Raw genomic sequence first — 17,697 nt, 5'->3', positions numbered from 1 at the left:
GCCAGTTTCTAAGTCTGGGTGCTGACTACATGAATGCGTTTAATTTGTGAAAATTCAACAAGCTGTGCACACTTCTGATATTTGCTTTTTTCTGTACGTATAATATACTTAAATCAAAAGTTTGAAACTACCAGAGAGATAAAGACCAAGATAATTCAGGGCAATTTTAAAGTGCAAGTACATCAAGAAAATATCCAGGCATCATGGGAAATAGGTTGACGAGGGTCACAAAGATGGCACTGTCTTGAAAGTATCCTGTTGGGATGACTACATGACAATGTAGAAGAAAGGAATGATGAAGTGACGTTCCTACTTCAGGCATCGCTAATTCTCCCAGGCCATATTATCAAAAAGGTGCCTGCAAAGGAGAAGTAAGAGGAAACAACCGAGACAGAAGCCGCACATACATGAAAAAACAAATAAACCACAGATGATTTGAAAAATTAACCCTTGTTTATGAAAATCAGAACTTGACTCCTACTAAGCTTATCCATCCCTCTAGGGACACACATTATCCAAGCGTTAATGGATACTGATGTTATTATAAAAGAGTTTCTGACTTTTCAGGCGGCTCCTTATCACATGGTTTTGGAATTTCTACCAGTAGATCGTTAACAAATTTGAAATGACGGGTTACGCACCATTCTCTTTAAATTGTCCTAGTTTGATGTAACATGAAAACGAAGGGGTCAAGTAAAATAACTAAGATGCCTACAGCCGAACGTTCAGAATGCTTCAAGTATCATGAATAGCCGATATATAAATGGCCACTTAAATTGAGCTGGTTTTTCCTTTAAAAATATTAGTCTACAGACACTGGCAATGTTTCATTTACCTGCTCTTTTGTGTACAATGACAAGTTCTTTCCTAGAAATCATACTATTTTTGTTATAAATGACTTTGTGACTGAGCACAGACTTCGTATAGGAAACAAGTTTTCAACTGAATTTTACTGCTGATAAACAACAGTATAAAGAAACAGCACCATAGGAAATTAGCTTAGTTTGAAAAAAAAATTTAGCATGACCGTTCCTTTTTGCTCCAAGTGACTTTTAAATTATTTAATATTTTAAACTATTTAAATGTTGTCATCTGTTACTGTATTTCTCAAGAGCATGGTTCTAGTTTTAGTTTTAAAAAGCAGGCTGCTTTTTAAGTACAAATAAGTACTTGATATTAACAGTCAGTATTTTTTCTAAGAGGTAAAGAAGGAAGTAAAAAGAGGGCAACAGAGTATAATTTCATGGCTTTTTGAAGATTTTGCCATTAAAAATCAAACAGCTCATTAAAAATAAAAATCACTTTTGTAATAATAAAGTTCTTCATGCAATGAGCCTTGAGAATTACAAAGTTGCTTAATACAACATATACAACATATAATGATAAAAATAAAACAAACTGAGCTGTAACTATGGACACTAAGGAATGGACTTGATTACTAGGCACCTTAATTTGTGCCTAGTAATTAGCTGACAATTAATTTTCTCCAAACAAGTTATTCTGAAATAAGGCACTTTTTCCTGACCTGTAAATTCATTATTTTAAAACCATAAAACATAAAAAATACAGTGACATGAAACAAATTATGATTCTTTATTGCAATATTCAATCTTTACCACTTTGTAAGTGTTCATGGGTACTTAACATAGAAATAAGTACCCATGTGGAGATATTTATGCTGTTGATTTAAAAAAAAAATCACCACTTAACTTTTTATTCTTAGAGTGCTGTATAAATAACTGTGAAGCACAATTATGCTCTGAAATTATAATTAACATTCTCAATTGACTTCGGGGATTATTTATGAAATGTATTTTCTGTTTTCTATTTTTCATTCACATATTTTGCATATGCAAGGCCTTAAAATCATAATTTTAGTTATTATTCAACACAAGACAAATCAGTACAGACTCTTTACTGTGAAAACAAGGGCAGAAAGATTAAGTAAATTTAGTGGTGGCGTTACACACTGGAAGCGAGATTCCCTTCTAATACAATGTTATTCATTGTCATTGTTGAATGAATTTTTCCTGTATTTGCATCTCTGTTATAACTTTTAAAGCGTCTTGTATTTTAAGCCCTTAGTTTTATCAAGCAACAGTTTATTCAGATTTCAAGGGGGTTTCTAAAGTTTAACTTTGCTTACAGTAAAAATATCCTAAATAACTACAGTTTCATAAAATAAAAAGGCAACTTTTTTGTACATTCATAAAACCCCTGGGATTTTTAAAACCTTCTGCTGCAGTTTTAAAAATACTCCATGGGCAAGACGCTGCAGATTTAAAATTTTTATTAGCAGAGAAAATGAATACTAACATATATTCCCCTAAAAATATAATTTAAAAATACTATAATTGAGACTTTAAAAAAGTCAGGAACTTACTTAGTAATAGAATAATGTTAACACATGTATTTAAAGACTTTGAAGTTTTTTATTCCCATCAGCTAATATAATTTTCATTTTTCTTTTAAAATGCTTAGAAAAATATTCAGTCATCCCACTATTAACTTCAATTCCTAAACAGTTAACTATATTTAATAACACATAACTCTCAAAACAGAAGGATACCACAGATCAGATCTAAGGCTATTTTAGATCTGATTTTTTTTTTTTAGCATTTTGAGGATAATAGACTATAAGGTAATAGTAAAAAGACCTTCAAAATAACCCCATATAATATTACAGCCCTAGTAGAGTTACAGGAACACTTTTAGATCACTAAAGTCATAAAGACCAATTATATCTTTGTTTGCAATCATTCTTTAAATCTAAAAAAAACGTTTAATGCCTCCTCTAAATTCTCATTTTCATGAATTTTAATGCATCAAGCCATGATGCAATCTGTAATTGTTTACTTGGTGAACTTCTTATATAACGCAGTTACAAATGTCTACCATATATTTGACTAGAAAAGTAGCGTTATTGTATGCACTCTCTCATTGCATTTTCATAGTACTCTGTGAGGTATAAATGACTATTATCCCCATTGTACAGATGAGGAAGCAAAAGTCTAAAAGGGTTAAACTACTCCTGGTCATAGTTTGTGGTGGTAAAACTGGAATTGGAACCCACAGGGTTTAACTACAGAGCTCTATTCTTATCCACTAGGCTGTGTCATTGTCATATTAAATAGCTGAAATACTGACATATCTTGGATTTTGTAATTTAAAATGAATTAAAACTATGACTCCATTTCTATTTTATTATTTACTTATGATATAGTTTTATTACAAGATTACCTTAGAATTTTTTGTATTAGAGAGAAAAGCTAAATAATGGTATTATATGTAGTTCAAAAGTAGTACACAGTGATGGAATCACTGAGGTATTAGATTAAATAAATCTAAAGAACGTATGAGTTTTCTCTTGTTGACTATTAATGTATTTCCTTTAAGTGGTTGCTGTTCTTAAATTTAAAAATAACCCACAAATCCTGCGATGAGAACAGCAGCATAGACCTTATTTTTAGAAAACTTTAAAGAAATGTAAAAGGATGACATCCGTTTAAATTAAACATAAATGAAATAAAACATTTAAAACAATGCAACATAAGTAACAATCTAAATCCTGCCAAAAAGTATATACTGTCCTCACAGAAAGTTTTGTTCTCTGTAATTAAACAGAACAGAAAAGAATACTAGAAAATTAGAAGGATACACAAAGTCTAAAGAATTTTCTTTAAGGGTAGCTGCTAGTTCCTCAGGAGGGAAATGCTACATTTTGATTTATACGTCCCTTCAAATGATTTTATGTTCTCTTTTCCTGAGACAAAATATTTTCCAAGTTGGTCCTATGTGTGCAGAGCTTCACTTTAAGCCACAGTAAAATTAAAACACTCTGGTCCCACTGACACACTCCCAGCTACTGCTTCCACCCAAGGGAAATGTCTTCCTATGATGACGTTTCTCTGTTCACAGATGTACCCGTCCGTGGCAGCGTGTTTACAGTAAGGTCAGTGTCAAGGGAGAACAAACCCTAGATGTTACCGTACCTTCGCAGGACAGGCCATGGGAGGTGACCCCAGAAAGACTCTCTCGGCAGACGTTACAGAAAGTGGGTCGGGCATGGGAGCAGGCGTACCAGTTATGCATCCCTGAGAAATGTTCCACATTAAACTGGGCCACCTAGAAATGAGACGTTAGCACAGATTTGCAAAACAAGAGAACAGGACTACGTTTGGAATGTATACAGTTATGATTACAATTTCAAATCCACAATTTTTTTTTTTTTTTTTTTTTTTGCGGTACGCGGGCCTTTCACTGTTGTGGCCTCTCCCGTTGCGGAACACAGGCTCCGGACACGCAGGCTCAGCGGCCATGGCTCACGGGCCCAGCCGCTCTGCGGCATGTGGGATCTTCCCGGACCGGGGCACGAACCCGTGTCCCCTGCATCGGCAGGCGCACTCTCAACCACTGCGCCACCAGGGAAGCCCTCAAATTCACAATTTTTAAAACTAAAACACTTTGCTTTAACTTAAAAAAAAAATCAGTACCAGGTTTAAACAAGTTGCTGAATGAATCTACACATACTTTTTTTTTTCGCAGAATATAACTTTAGCGCTACGGTTCACATTTATTCTCTAAGAACACGAGATGACAGGAGAGAGGCTACTTTACCTCGTAAGTTTCTCTGGTCTGTACAGACTTCAGCGAGCTGATCCAATCCTCCATCTCTTTCCTATTCTCAGCGCAAAGCATTAGTCTTCTGAATGGAGTGATTATCTGAAAGGGATAGTGCAACCTGATTGTTATTAACCAACAAAGAGAGATTATTGCAAGACCTAACAGCTTACAAGGTGGTACCATTTCTAATCTCTTGAGTCCTTACTTCCTTGATGAAGAAAGTAGGATTCTCTGTAAGGTAAATGGATTTAGTTCTCAGTGTGATACAAGGTGGTCCAGGAAAGAAAAAGTCTAAGGAGACTTTTCTTCTCTTTGCCTTCATTGCTATTTACTTATCAGGCTTTCTAGCCTTTTACCCAAGGCTATGAACTCATATAAGCAGAATATTCTTGTTTCATGTAATATATCTTGAAAATGGATTCTAAATAGAAATCAAAATAATTCATAGTAAGCTAGAATTAACCCATATTTTTCAATATGGAAATTTTGAAAAATCAAAGGAATGCAATATTAAATGATTTCATAATTGGTTTATAATAGTATCAAGACTATTCTACTTTAAATAATGTTGGGTTTACAGGTCCTTTCCATGGCCTATTTTAATATGATTTATGTGACGGATTTTCTTCCCATTGTGTAGAACTCCACTGTACTACTTTTTAGCGAGAACAGGGAAGAAGAATTAGCATATAAGTCCTTTAGTTGGCTTTAAGGGATGAAAATAATTGTGACTTTCATCTTTTTATCATATTACCAAAGAAGGCAAATTAATTATATCAAGAATCTTAAAGCAAGAGGAATAAAACTTCATGCTGTTATAGCACCAGAAGCTTCCAAGTAAGATTCTGAAATGACTTGAAAGCAGGCCCTATTTATGTGTGAATACAATATTCTGGTTGCAACCTTGAAGTTGCTAAATCTTAAGCATTTACTTCAAAGAAGAGACCATTTACTTATTTGTGAAAGAAAAGCAATATGTTACATTCCCACCTAGAACCTATTTCCAAATAATAAATTATATATTTACTTGTAGAGAAAATTAGAAATTTTCCCAGGTTAAAAGCCATTTGATCAAGTGATAATCTACATATTGCGGCAGAGAGAGCAGATTTCCCAAGTTACGGAAAAGCAATAATTATCTCTAAAAAAAAAGGAACCCTTCCCAAAAGGAGTAAACTAGCAAGCCTCAATCACTAGTGTTCATCTTAGAAAATAAGTCCATTATTCAAAGCTATAGAGCTCAGCGCAGTTGTAGCTACTCACCAGTCACTGCTTCCTCTCATCTCTCATTAGTTTAGGCTACACAATCCTTCCATAGACTAAGGGGCCTTTAATACACTGGACAGGCACTCATGCTTAAATACAGCCGGCCAGACGTCACATGGACGTCGAGCATTAACCATTCAGCACTGGATATTTGTTAATTGCATATGAAATTGAACAGAACCTCACTTTTGCATTTTCTTCTGTTTTCCACTACGCTCCTTGGATAAAGCTTATTAGCAATTGGTCACTCCTCTTCCTCAATAAATAGTTAATGCAAAGAGCAATGCCTCCCTCATTACTTAGGAGCCAAATGGATGCTTTATTGCTTCAAAATGTTTTTCTAGGACAGCTCATGAAATGCCGCAGAGAGGGACCATTAAATCATGATACACCCCTGGCTCTGATGACTGGCACAGCACTCCAGAAATCTCTGTGTGTCAATGGACTGACTGAATCAATCTGATATTTATCTGAATAAACATCACCTCTAGCATGTTTTATTTAAATTTTCTGCTATACTATATGATGTAACGCTAAGGATTCCCTCTCTCTCATTAAGATCTCAGAGTGAGTGAGACATGTATTACTTAGGTAAATAAACCAGGCTTTCTATTGTATTCTTCAATTTTGTTTTTTTGTTGAATTCTGAGTAAAGCAGGATGTCTGATGGTTTTAACTATCTTTAATGCCTTTCTATTCTTTAAAAGCCATTGTGAATTCAATAAAAAGAGGGGAAAGGATAGAGAAATAGCTTCTAATTTTTCTTGTAGCTTTTGGAACTACATAAACGCCTCAACTCTAAAGGATTTCGGCAACATAAATCTTGCATGTACCTCATACGCTGACGAAGTAAAACGTTTACATTTGCCATTTCTCCTTTTTTAAAAAAAATGTGTTTTAAAATAGGCAGTACTAAGTAAAGATCATGACATATTCTTAAAATAAAAGCTAAGTTTTTAAGAGCCAAACAGAAATTATAAGTAATTGTGATTTACAAGCCTGGTGATTAAGAAATCTATTAAAAAGTTACATTATAAGATGTTGACACAAGGAAAGAAAATCCTTCATAAATCGTGCGATGCAGAGACGTCTCGCTTTGTGGCTGCAGGGTGAAAAATACCTCAGGCAGCAGCCTCGGACCAACTGAAGACAAGGCTGGTTTACCAAGCAAGCCTGTAACGTCTCCCAGATTGTCCCTTTCCTCTCTGGGCTAATCACTCCTCAGGCCTCCAATGCTCTGAGTCCCCTCCCCAGCTTTTACTTAAATTCTTCCTCATCGCTGACCTTTGTAGAAAAGAATATGCCAACAGTCCCATCTGCTAACTGACAGGCTCTAGCTGTACCCTCACTGAACCTCATTACACTACAGTAGTTCCTCATCCAAATCTTTGTCAGGAAAATATCTGAGGAGCCGCAGACTCTGAAAATTATCTGAAATTCTGAAAGCCTTTTTATTATGACAAGGGAGTAGGGTGGGGAGATGGAAGGATAGAGGTGGGGGCTATTCCCAGGGAAGACTCTCTGAGCCTGTTGGGGGCCAAAGCCAGGACGTTTCTAGAACTAGAGGACTCTTTAACTTTCTTGGAGGATCTGCAGTTTATCTACCCTAAAGTGTCCCCTAGCCCCTGGCCTCATCTTAACCCTTACTTTTACCCTCTCTTCCCACTACCGCAACATTCCCAAATGACTTTTTTCAGGCACATCTGAACTTACGTCAGTAATTAGTTTCTTCAAACTATAACCACCACTCCCATCTCAGGTCCTGGGAAATACACCTGTCATCCACCCCAGCATTTATTGAGTGTTTACTGCATGCCAGAGCCTGGGCATACAAACCAACCACATGGGCTTTGCCTTACCAATCTATAAGGGAGATGGGTAAGGAAACCAAGATTTGCCTGTCCGAAAAAGTGCTATACAAGATGGAGTACAAAGGAACGACATCTAAATTCGTTTTCCAAATGCTACTTCAAATAATATACAAACTCCACAGGAATAGAGATATTGTTCTACTTTGAGAGTTACTGGCCTCTAAGGGTTAATCCAACAACACTATTATGTTGTATAAGGATCAAGAATTTCTCAGTCTGGGAAAGCATGTAAATACATAAAACAGATATAAAACAATCTGGCATTAAATATATAAAATTCCATCAAAGAGTACCATTATAGTTAAGACTTTAAATATATAAACATGCACAGGAAAAAAACCCCAAATACCGTACTGGTTATCTTTCAGTGAAAGAATTGCAGATGATTTAAATATGATTTTTTTTGGTTGGTTTATGGTTTCTAGAGTAAATAGGTAGTGTTTCAGTAACAAAAACATTCTTTAATTTTTTTACTAACAGAAGAATGGGAATTTAGAATTTAAAACTTTGCACTGTTCCAAAGCTGGAGTTTTCCAACTTGGCTGCTCTTCAAAATCACATGGCAGACTTTTAAAAACCCCAACGTCCAGGCCATGCTCCACACCAATGAACTCAGAACCTATGAAGGTGGGACTCACCTACCAGTTTTTGTTTTATTTTTTTTAACTCCCAGGTGAGTCTGAAGTGCAGCCAACTTTGGGAACCTGTGTTCTGAAGATATCTTATTGCAAATTCCCAACTGGAAACCACCCATGTAACAGCAGAGTGATTCACTGCCTAAACCCTGGAGTCAGACGGACTCAGGATGAATACCAACAGCATCCCTTCTTACGTGTGTGGCTATGAACGTTTCCTTGAGCCTCAGTTTCGTATCTGCAAGAGCTCTGCTGAGTGTGGCGTGGGTTAGAGAGACAACCCAAGCAAAGCCTTCAGCACAGTGTCTGTTACAAGCCAAGCCTCACTAAATATTAGCATCACAATTATTCTCAGCGCTGACAGGGATGATGTACATATTTACAGCTTTCTTCTATAAGGTTTATATTTCTTGTGTAAGTGCGGTACACAGACAAAAGTAACAGGAGCTTAGGACAAAAGCGGAGGCATTTTGCCAACGGAATAGTCACTGACTAGCAAACCACCAAAATAGAAATAAAGATAATGACCTATGCCTTAGAAGACATTAGGAAAACATCAACAAACTCATTAAGAAGAAATGGTCTCCCCTCCCCTTCATTGCACTGCGTCTAACCTTACCCAAAGCAGGAATATAACGGCAAAAGGCTTACCAAAGAGCATGAGATCCCAGTACAGCAGTGAAAGAGTTCAGAATGCCGTCTCTAGTAGGTATCATGCCTAAACTGTTCAAGATAGAGGGTTCCTCCTTTTAACTCAGATTTCTGATTCTGCAATGAAGGAAATTCTGCAACCTTCTCTGTAACTTTAAGGGTCCAACAACTTCTTCTGTTCAAAAATGCTTATTTCTAATCTAAAGTTGTTTACAACATACTGATCACATCCGCACCCTGGCATACTTATTGTTGTATCTTTAGTGATTAATCCTGAATAGCCCTGACTGAAATAAGGATTCATTTGCAGTGAGAAGCCTTTCTTGGAGAGCAGGACAAACAAAAAGTTTAGTTGTGCTGTAACAATGTTTGTTGTCTATACTTACTATAACTTAGGGGATATAATTTGACTTTTGTTAAAGCCCCATCAGGTATAAACACGTGTCTTTATAACACTAGGTTTGCTATACCTGAAATTGCCTAAAGCTCAGTCTTAATATTCCTCTTCCATCCTTCCTCATAAAGTCTATATCCATCTCTTAAATTATATATGTTCCTTTTTTTTCCATTCTTCATTTTTGGAATGAAGTAATTCACTTTAACAGCTTAAATGTGCCAAACTGCAACGTAGTTGCAAAACACTCCACACATATGTAGTGTTCTACAAAATACATCTTATATATTTTGAGAGCAGAGATACTTCAAAGAGTAAATAGGGATCACTACATCCAAGGGCATAGGTCTTTAATGATGTGTTTGTACCTGAATCAAGACAAGAGTTTTTTCAAAACATAGACAACCACGCTCCAAATTAGATTTGGTGAATCAAAATCTTAGTTTGGGGGGAGACGTGGATAATTTCAGATGGAAATAACTGTACATTGGCAAAGCTATACAGGTAATTCTGGTGCACACCCATTTATCAACCACGAAGGGTAGGTAACGGAAGCATCCAACTTTCCCATTAGTCAAAGCAGGATCTGGTCTAAAATAATGTAAAGAAAGTGCTCTTAATCTTTATGGGCCCCTATCTCCCTTTTCTGCACCCTTCTGCTCCCAAATTTCCAGTGTCTCATCTGCCCCTAGTAATATTTCTTTGTGTGGGACCCATCTGTAATAGCCTCCCACCTATAGCACCCCACATGATTTAAGAGTTTACAAAGTGGTGATCTCCGAGGTTTTTGTGGCCATTTCTGTTGAACCATGAAGTGCTGTGTTATAAAAAAACAAGTTAATATCCATCACGTTAGACAGGTTCTTTACTCATCACAATACAAGCAGCTTAAATCTATTTTCTTCAGCTGGCCACTCCACACACGTAACGGTCCATGGAGGCATCTGAATTTGCAAATCCTATACAAACTCCCATGACTCCTTTGCCTTCTAGGGTCGGTGCTTCCCTATTTTATTACAGTCGCCTCAAGCCCCATCGGTTTTCTCAGGTGACAACTACTGATCTAAAGAGTAATTTTTTCTGAGGTGTTGATAGACGATAAAGGTTTATTTTCTCCTAAGGGTGCCTGAATTTTAACAGGAGACTAATAAAAGTACAGAAGGTCACGACGAATGTATTTCTGGCACCAAGACCAAAGAAAGTACCACAGGTATTTTCAACAGAGAGTGTAATTTAAATCAGATAGTATAATTAAAATAAAAGAATTTTAGATTAGGAAGAGACTTTCTCATACTGACGCAATACCATAAACATTATTCATTTTATAGCTGTAATCGCTGTGGAGTCTGCATTAAGTGCTCACGATGAAAGACTAGGTTCCATGAAGTCCAGGAACCCAAATTTCACAATATCTAAAATAATGTAAAATAACTTATAAAGATGTAAGGGACTAATGGTAAGACCGAGATCAACAGGTAATTCACATACATGTGAGAACCTATCAATCTACAGCTGGAATTTATAAAGAAATTTTGCTATGCAGGCAGCACACTATGTAAATACCAATAGGATGCTAATTCACATTGCTGGGTAGTTGAACTAAGGTCTTCCCTACTCTCTTTCAGAATGATCTAAAAATTTTCATATGTCTGTTTAGGACCATGTTTAGATCTATAAACAAACACACACAGACCCTTTACGGAGAGTATGTGAAGAGTCAAAAAGGATATCTGAAAATCATTCTACGCTTTTGTTTTTGGCTGAGTGATCATCCTCCTAGCTGATGAGTCCTTTCAACTGAATAACAACCTGCTGATCTTAGTGGGCATTCCTGGAATGTAGAGTAGGACATATCAAACGTCCCCACTGGCTCTCATAATAAAGGGGGAGGCATTAGTCATGGACTTGAGGAAACCTGTCTCAAAGCTGCTTATTATCCTATCTAAGAAGAAGGTATATATCATCTGGATATGATATTAATTTCAAAAATCAAACTACAACAATAATTACCTATACATTGATATAAATATTTGAGAATTCTGTAGCATAGATATGAAACGTTTCTCCCTTGGGGCAAGATTCTACGAAAAAATGCAAGTATTGAAAAAATAAATTCTAATGGAAAGTTGTTTGTAAGTACATAAAACATTTATGCTGAGAAATCTACTAATTATAGAAAGGGAAAGACTCCTGGATGAGAGCAGAACATCTTTGCTAGGAATATGTGTCTTCTTATCTACAAGAACACTTGACTACAGACTTATGGCAAAAAGGCAGTAACACATTGATTCTTCAATCATCTCTGTAAATTAAGTCTGGTGTTAATTTTGTTACAACATATTGAAGAGAAAAAAAAATCTAGAAGCTCAATGAGTTTTCCACAATTACGTAACCCACTTCCTACATGAGGAGTTTAAAAAGTGTTACAGCAAATTAAAAAAAAAAAAAGATTATTCCTTCACTGTAAAATACTGAATTGAGTAACTATGGTCAACTCAGTAAATCTCTTTCACAGCTTCTCCATACCTAGGCTTTTGCTTGAGAAGAAAGATGGAAAAGAGGTAGAGCTAAAACTGGCAACCATATTTTAAGGGATGCCTACTGAAGAATGAGGGGCCAATACAATGATGTGAAAGATCTGCTTTAAAACACTTCAGATAAAATAGGGAAGAGAGAATGGATGAAGCAAGTGTGGCAACAATCTAGATAATAGTAAGAGCTGGGCAGTGGGCATGTGAGCGTTCATCACAGTTATCCTGAGTCTGTGTATATTTGAAATTTTTCACAATTAAAAAAAAAAATGTACCAAATGTTTGGGAACCCCAAGCAAAACCCTTCAAGGAACTAAGAAGATGAGGGACGTGGGTGTCTTAAGTCTCAGCTTGCAGGCCATACCCACCAGGACCCAAGCCTCTGACCTCCTACCTCTTTCTCCCATAGCAAACTCAAATTAGATGAGTAATGTGGTTCCCTTTCTCAAGTGACCTAAGATGTCCACAGGAGCTAGTGAAGTAAGACTTCTGATCACTGACTGAGATGGGGTGGAAATAAGCTGCAGGGAGCTGTGCGAATTTTACTTCCATCTAATTCTGGAGTTTCAGTGACTCTGCTTAAGATTAGTTCTGTAGATCATAAAAGTTGACTAAGGAATCATGGCTTCATAACAATGTCGTTTTCTGTGTTAATTTGATTTTCCTCAAATATAAATAAAACATAAATTCTGGTACCTGTTTCCATGAAAAAAGGAACCACAGATGTCAATACTATCAGTACCAATATTCTGAGTATTTCCACAGGATCTCACTTTCTAAAAAGCAAAGTTACCCTTTACTTGAATTTAAAAATATAAAATACTCTAAAATCAAAATTTTATTGAAAAGCATTTAATGAAATGTTAACACAATAAAACAGAGACGCGTAAGCTGGCAGAATCCAAATATTTTTCAAATGAGCAACTGAACTCAACATTATATAATTTATATAGTCTTAGAATTCTCACAAAAACTGTAAAAGAAACCAGCCTATTTAACATCTTTATGGGAATATCTTGTCTTTAAGGCTTTGTTTCATACTAATGGTCCTAACCGTCACTTCCTAGAAGCATCTGGTTCACTAGAGAGCCAAAGGTAGAAGGACATAGTGAAATCTTACAGGGTAGAGACGACAGTCCCTTTGAGGTTGTGCTCTTCTCCCTGCTCTCCCTGGAAAAAGAGACAAGGCGAAGGTTTCAGGGAGTCTACCAGGAAAGGCTCTAAGTGTTACCTGCTGGAGTATGCTACTGTATCATTTACATAGATAAATTACTTGTACAACGACAAACCACTGTTTCTTTGAAGACTAATAAAGAAAGTTTGGATCCAAGTCAGTACTCAAAGTCTCTTAGAATTCAAATGAACTATAATTATTAATGTTAGTCAATCCCTATTGTATTAGTTTCCTACTGTTGCTATAACAAAGTATTCTCATACAGTTGTAGTAGTCAGAAGTTTAAAATCAAAGGTGTCAAAGGGCTGCATCCCTTCTGGAGATGGTAGGGGAGAATCTATGTCCTTGTTATTTCAGTTTCCTGCATTCCTTGGCTTGTGGTGCCTTCCTTGCATCATTCCAACCTTCTGCTTCCACAGTCTCATCTTCTCTGACTCTGATTCCTCTTGTCTCCCTCTTATAAGGACCCCTGTGATTACACTGGGCCCACTCCAGTAATCCAGGATAATCTCTTCCCAAGATCCGTAACATAATCACAACCACAGAGTCCCTTTTGCCATATAAAGGGGTGTTCACAGGTTACAGAAATTAGGATGTAAACACCTTTAGGGTTCATTATTCAGCTTACCACACCCACAAAGTAAATATAATACATAGTCATAACTTTTGATATTGCAATAATGAACTGGTAAATCAATGACACCTCTACTATATTTTCTTCTTATAGTCACAATTTTAATTAATATCTATGGGTGCAAACAACTTTTCTTCAAAGGAATTAATAATTAAGTTCCTTAAAAATAGGAGGCTCTCATGTTGATAAATAAACAGAAGTATTACTCCCGCAGCATCCTACATTTTCAGAGTGCCTTGCTGTCAATATGGTCACATACATTATCTCAGTTAATCATCCATATCTATAGCTGGCCTACGTGATAGATAAAAAGAAATTTAGCCTGTTTAAAATCACAAACTCGTTAAATAGGAGAGCCAGAGTTTACAGTCAGAACTTCCGGCTTCATATCGTAACCTCTTTCCTTGTTAAACCAGACAAGTAGAGCTTGTTTCTCAGCTGCCTTTATGTGCACCATACAACCCTGCTGAAAGTGAAATCTCTTGTGCTATAATTTGACCTGTCCAACTCCAAGAAACCAAGTGTCATCAAAACAATTATGTCGACTGAAAACAAAAGGGTTAGGATAAAGCAAGTTTCAGACTAGCAATAACAAAATAATATTTCCTGTAAATAATTAAGCTACAACTTCAGTTAACTATATAATAGTATTTATAACTAAAATATCACTAAAAATACACTTAGCTCACCAAAATTGGTTTAAAATAAGATCTAAAAATTACTGATCAGCATTCTAAGAGCAGACCAAAATCAAGTAATACTTACACAGCCAATATAAAGCAAGCCTATTTCACAACTACCAGAGGGAATTAAAAGAATTCAGAACTGAAAGTCAGGCCACACAAATCAGCTGTGTAATTCCATGTAGCTTGCTTAGTGTTTGCAAGTTTGCAAGCTCCCCATGAGTCCAACACCCAAGTGTTTGAAAATCAGAGCTGACTAATAACCTGATAACCTTATCTAAGGTCCCACTTTCACTCTCCACCACAAGGTGCTATTCTCCCCTTTATAGCACTTTTCTCCACTTAGATAATAACATCTGATTATTTTCAGACTCCATCCACTTCATGTCTGTTGCACAACTGTATTCTAAAAGTCAAACACACACATACACACACACAAAACGTAAATAAATAATAATAAATACAAGTCAAACATAAGTGCAGCACAGAGCATATTAATGTCTTAAGCAATGGGCAAAGATAATGGGTTAGATGAGCTATATATAACATTATGAGAAAAGTGCTGAAGGTTACCTACGGTGATAGTTTAAAAACTTACACTCTCTATTTGAATCCATCCATCAAACTACTCATTCAGTCACTAGAAAATGTAAAGAGTGCCTATTATATGCCGAGCAATATTGCAGCCCTGGAAATACTCTGTCCTTTCACTCAAGGAGCTCATGGTACAATGGGGAACACAGATTCGTAATTTCAATATAGTCAGTTCCTGTCACCTTCCAAACCACTTGGCCTGACTTAAAAGATCCTTCAAGATCTGGACCCTTATCTATGCTCTCAGTACCCAGGGTGCAACTAGAATACAGTGAAAGGGCAGCTAACCAAAACTGAAGGATCAGGGAAAGCTTTGTGGGAGATGACACTCAAGCATTTAAGGATGAATGTCCAGTAAGATTTCGGAGGGGATGGGGAGGAAGCCAGAGAAGGGGAAAGGAGGAAGGGAAATTGCAAATGAAGGGACACACAAACACACAGATGAAGAAAGGTCAAGGTAAGGACTGGTATTTTAAGTAGTGTGATATGACAATCACAGGTTGCAGAACAAAGAGAAACCAGAGAGGTGGTTACGAAAAACGTTTTAATCACACTCAGGAGTCTGGATTTGATCTTCAAAGTGACACAGCACTACGAAAGGACTGTAAGCAGGAAAGAGACACAAAATACTTTATTTTAGAAAGATAACTCTGGCAGCAATGGGGTGGGTCAGCTGGGCAGTCAAGAGACAGGGGAGAAGACTCTTACGAAACTGTGGGAAAGGCAAGACAGGACAAGAGTTCAGGGTGGCGATGGGGCTGCTGTGGAGAGAAGCCGTCTATGAAGACTGGAGCCAACAGCAGAGATGATTATGGGTTTAATAGCGTTTTCAGAGGCAGCATTAACGGGCCTTGGTGACTGGCTGTGAGAGATAATGAGGGAGCAGTTTAGATGATTCCAGTTTTCACATTTAGAATGAAAATCAGTTTAAAGCCCAAAATACTATTTATGGAGTAATTATAACATGGAGTAATTATAACAGGTAATTATAATAGGAGTAATTATAACATATCACATATCATATATCATAGCATACCATATCACATCATATATCATATCGTACCATATCAAATTTCATCCACACAACTCAAAAAGTAGCATCCATTTTACATTTGAGGAACCTAAGGCTCAGAGAGGTTTGTAACTTGTCCAAGGTCACAAAGCACACGTAGAATTTGAAACTAAATTGTGTCTGCTTTCCTAGCCATCTACTAGAGAATGAAAGAATAGCAAAGACTTTACTGGCATTATCCTAAAAGGACAGATAGAACAGGCTGTACAAGCTACTCACTTTTTCTCCCCTTAAAAGATAATCAGGGATACTACAGTTATAGCTCAATCCTATATATACTTGTACATTCTTTAAAGATGAACAAGAAAAGGTACTGGTAAAATTATAATAATAAATTTAATTTACTAATATAGACAGGTTTCTGCAAACCAGACACCTTTGGAGAACAAAATTTTGACAAGATTAGATAATCATATGTAGCCCTGTATTTGAAGTATTACACTGTCCAGGGGAAACTGAAAGGTTTTTCTGTTTGTTCAGTATTAATTTTAATAACAAGGAGCACAGTGATTTCAGAAATTCTTTACGGAGGCTGTAACACACACTTCCCCCGTAAACTAGCAGTGGCTGTGTGTTAATGGACACAGTAAAAGTTTTACCACTCATCTAATATTTTTCGGCTGCACCAGCAGCTGGAATGACGCATTGGCCCCATTCCCTTGGCACCGCTCCTTTGGTTTGTAACCACACATTGCTCTGTACAGAACACATATGCGATGGGAATTGTCAAAACAAAATAATCATCTTGATTGTACTGCTCACTACAACACGAAAACATGTCTAAAATCTAAAATTTCCATTACACCATAATCATACTTAAGGAATAGGGAAGATGTTTGAATATGCTAGAAATGTAAAAAGAGCCAGGAAAACGATACTTAAAAAAGTACTTTAAATCGTTTTAATAGTCTTTAAAGCATCTCCATCAATCACCTCCTAGACATCACCAGGCTATCTTACCATCATTTTAAATTCTCAGTGTCCGATTCACAATGTCTTCTTTTCAGGCCCCACAGACCTGCTTGTATTCTTGTTTTCGACCCTTAACTAAAGGCATCATTTACATACCGACCCCCCCAAATTCAACAACCCTACGTTAGTTTGCTCCTCTCCCTTCTCCCTTCCCTTTGGCCATAGTTCTCCTGACTTTCCCCAAACAACTCTCATCCATCCCTCCCTTCCCTCCTATTACAGGTGCTCTGATATGTACCCTTATCATGGTTTCCTTGACACTGCAGCAGTGTTCAACTTGGGCTTCCTACTAGATCCATCACTCTTGTCAAATGCATCTGCTAGGAAGCTGTCAGAAAGGGCTCCCATGTAGCATCTAAAATTTTTTTGAATAAGTAATTTGTGGTACAAAAAATATTTCAGGGCTTCCCTGGTGGTGCAGTGATTGAGAGTCCGCCTGCCGATGCAGAGGACACAGGTTCGTACCTCGGTCTGGGAAGATCCCACATGCCGCGGAGCGGCTGGGCCCGTGAGCCATGGCCGCTGAGCCTGCGCGTCCGGAGCCTGTTGCTCCGCAACGGGAGAGGCCACAACAGTGAGAGGCCCGCGTACCGCAAA

At 37.0% G+C, this 17,697-nt stretch overlaps 1 protein-coding gene across 4 annotated transcripts in view; it reads right to left on the bottom strand.

The window, feature by feature from the left end:
• DGKH (diacylglycerol kinase eta) overlaps positions 1-17,697 on the bottom strand; it is a 176,262-nt gene that overhangs the window by 66,587 nt on the left and 91,978 nt on the right. For 3 of the 4 annotated variants that reach the window (XM_027116174.1, XM_027116172.1, XM_027116173.1), the window contains exons 5-6: positions 4,618-4,722; positions 3,993-4,125 (exon numbers count right to left, since the gene is read on the bottom strand). In XM_027116174.1, coding sequence (XP_026971975.1) covers positions 3,993-4,125; positions 4,618-4,722 — 238 coding nt within the window. Of the gene's footprint in view, positions 1-3,992; positions 4,126-4,617; positions 4,723-17,697 lie in introns of those variants that run through there. The other variant, XM_027116175.1, reaches the window with a different exon arrangement.

This window comes from Aethalodelphis obliquidens, unplaced genomic scaffold (assembly GCF_003676395.1).
Source record: "Aethalodelphis obliquidens isolate GAN/ISIS:26980383/991018 unplaced genomic scaffold, ASM367639v1 scaffold16, whole genome shotgun sequence".
NCBI classification, from domain to species: domain Eukaryota; kingdom Metazoa; phylum Chordata; class Mammalia; order Artiodactyla; family Delphinidae; genus Aethalodelphis; species Aethalodelphis obliquidens.
Note: the sequence above shows the minus strand (reverse complement) of the source record. Positions and strands in the feature narration are given on the sequence as shown.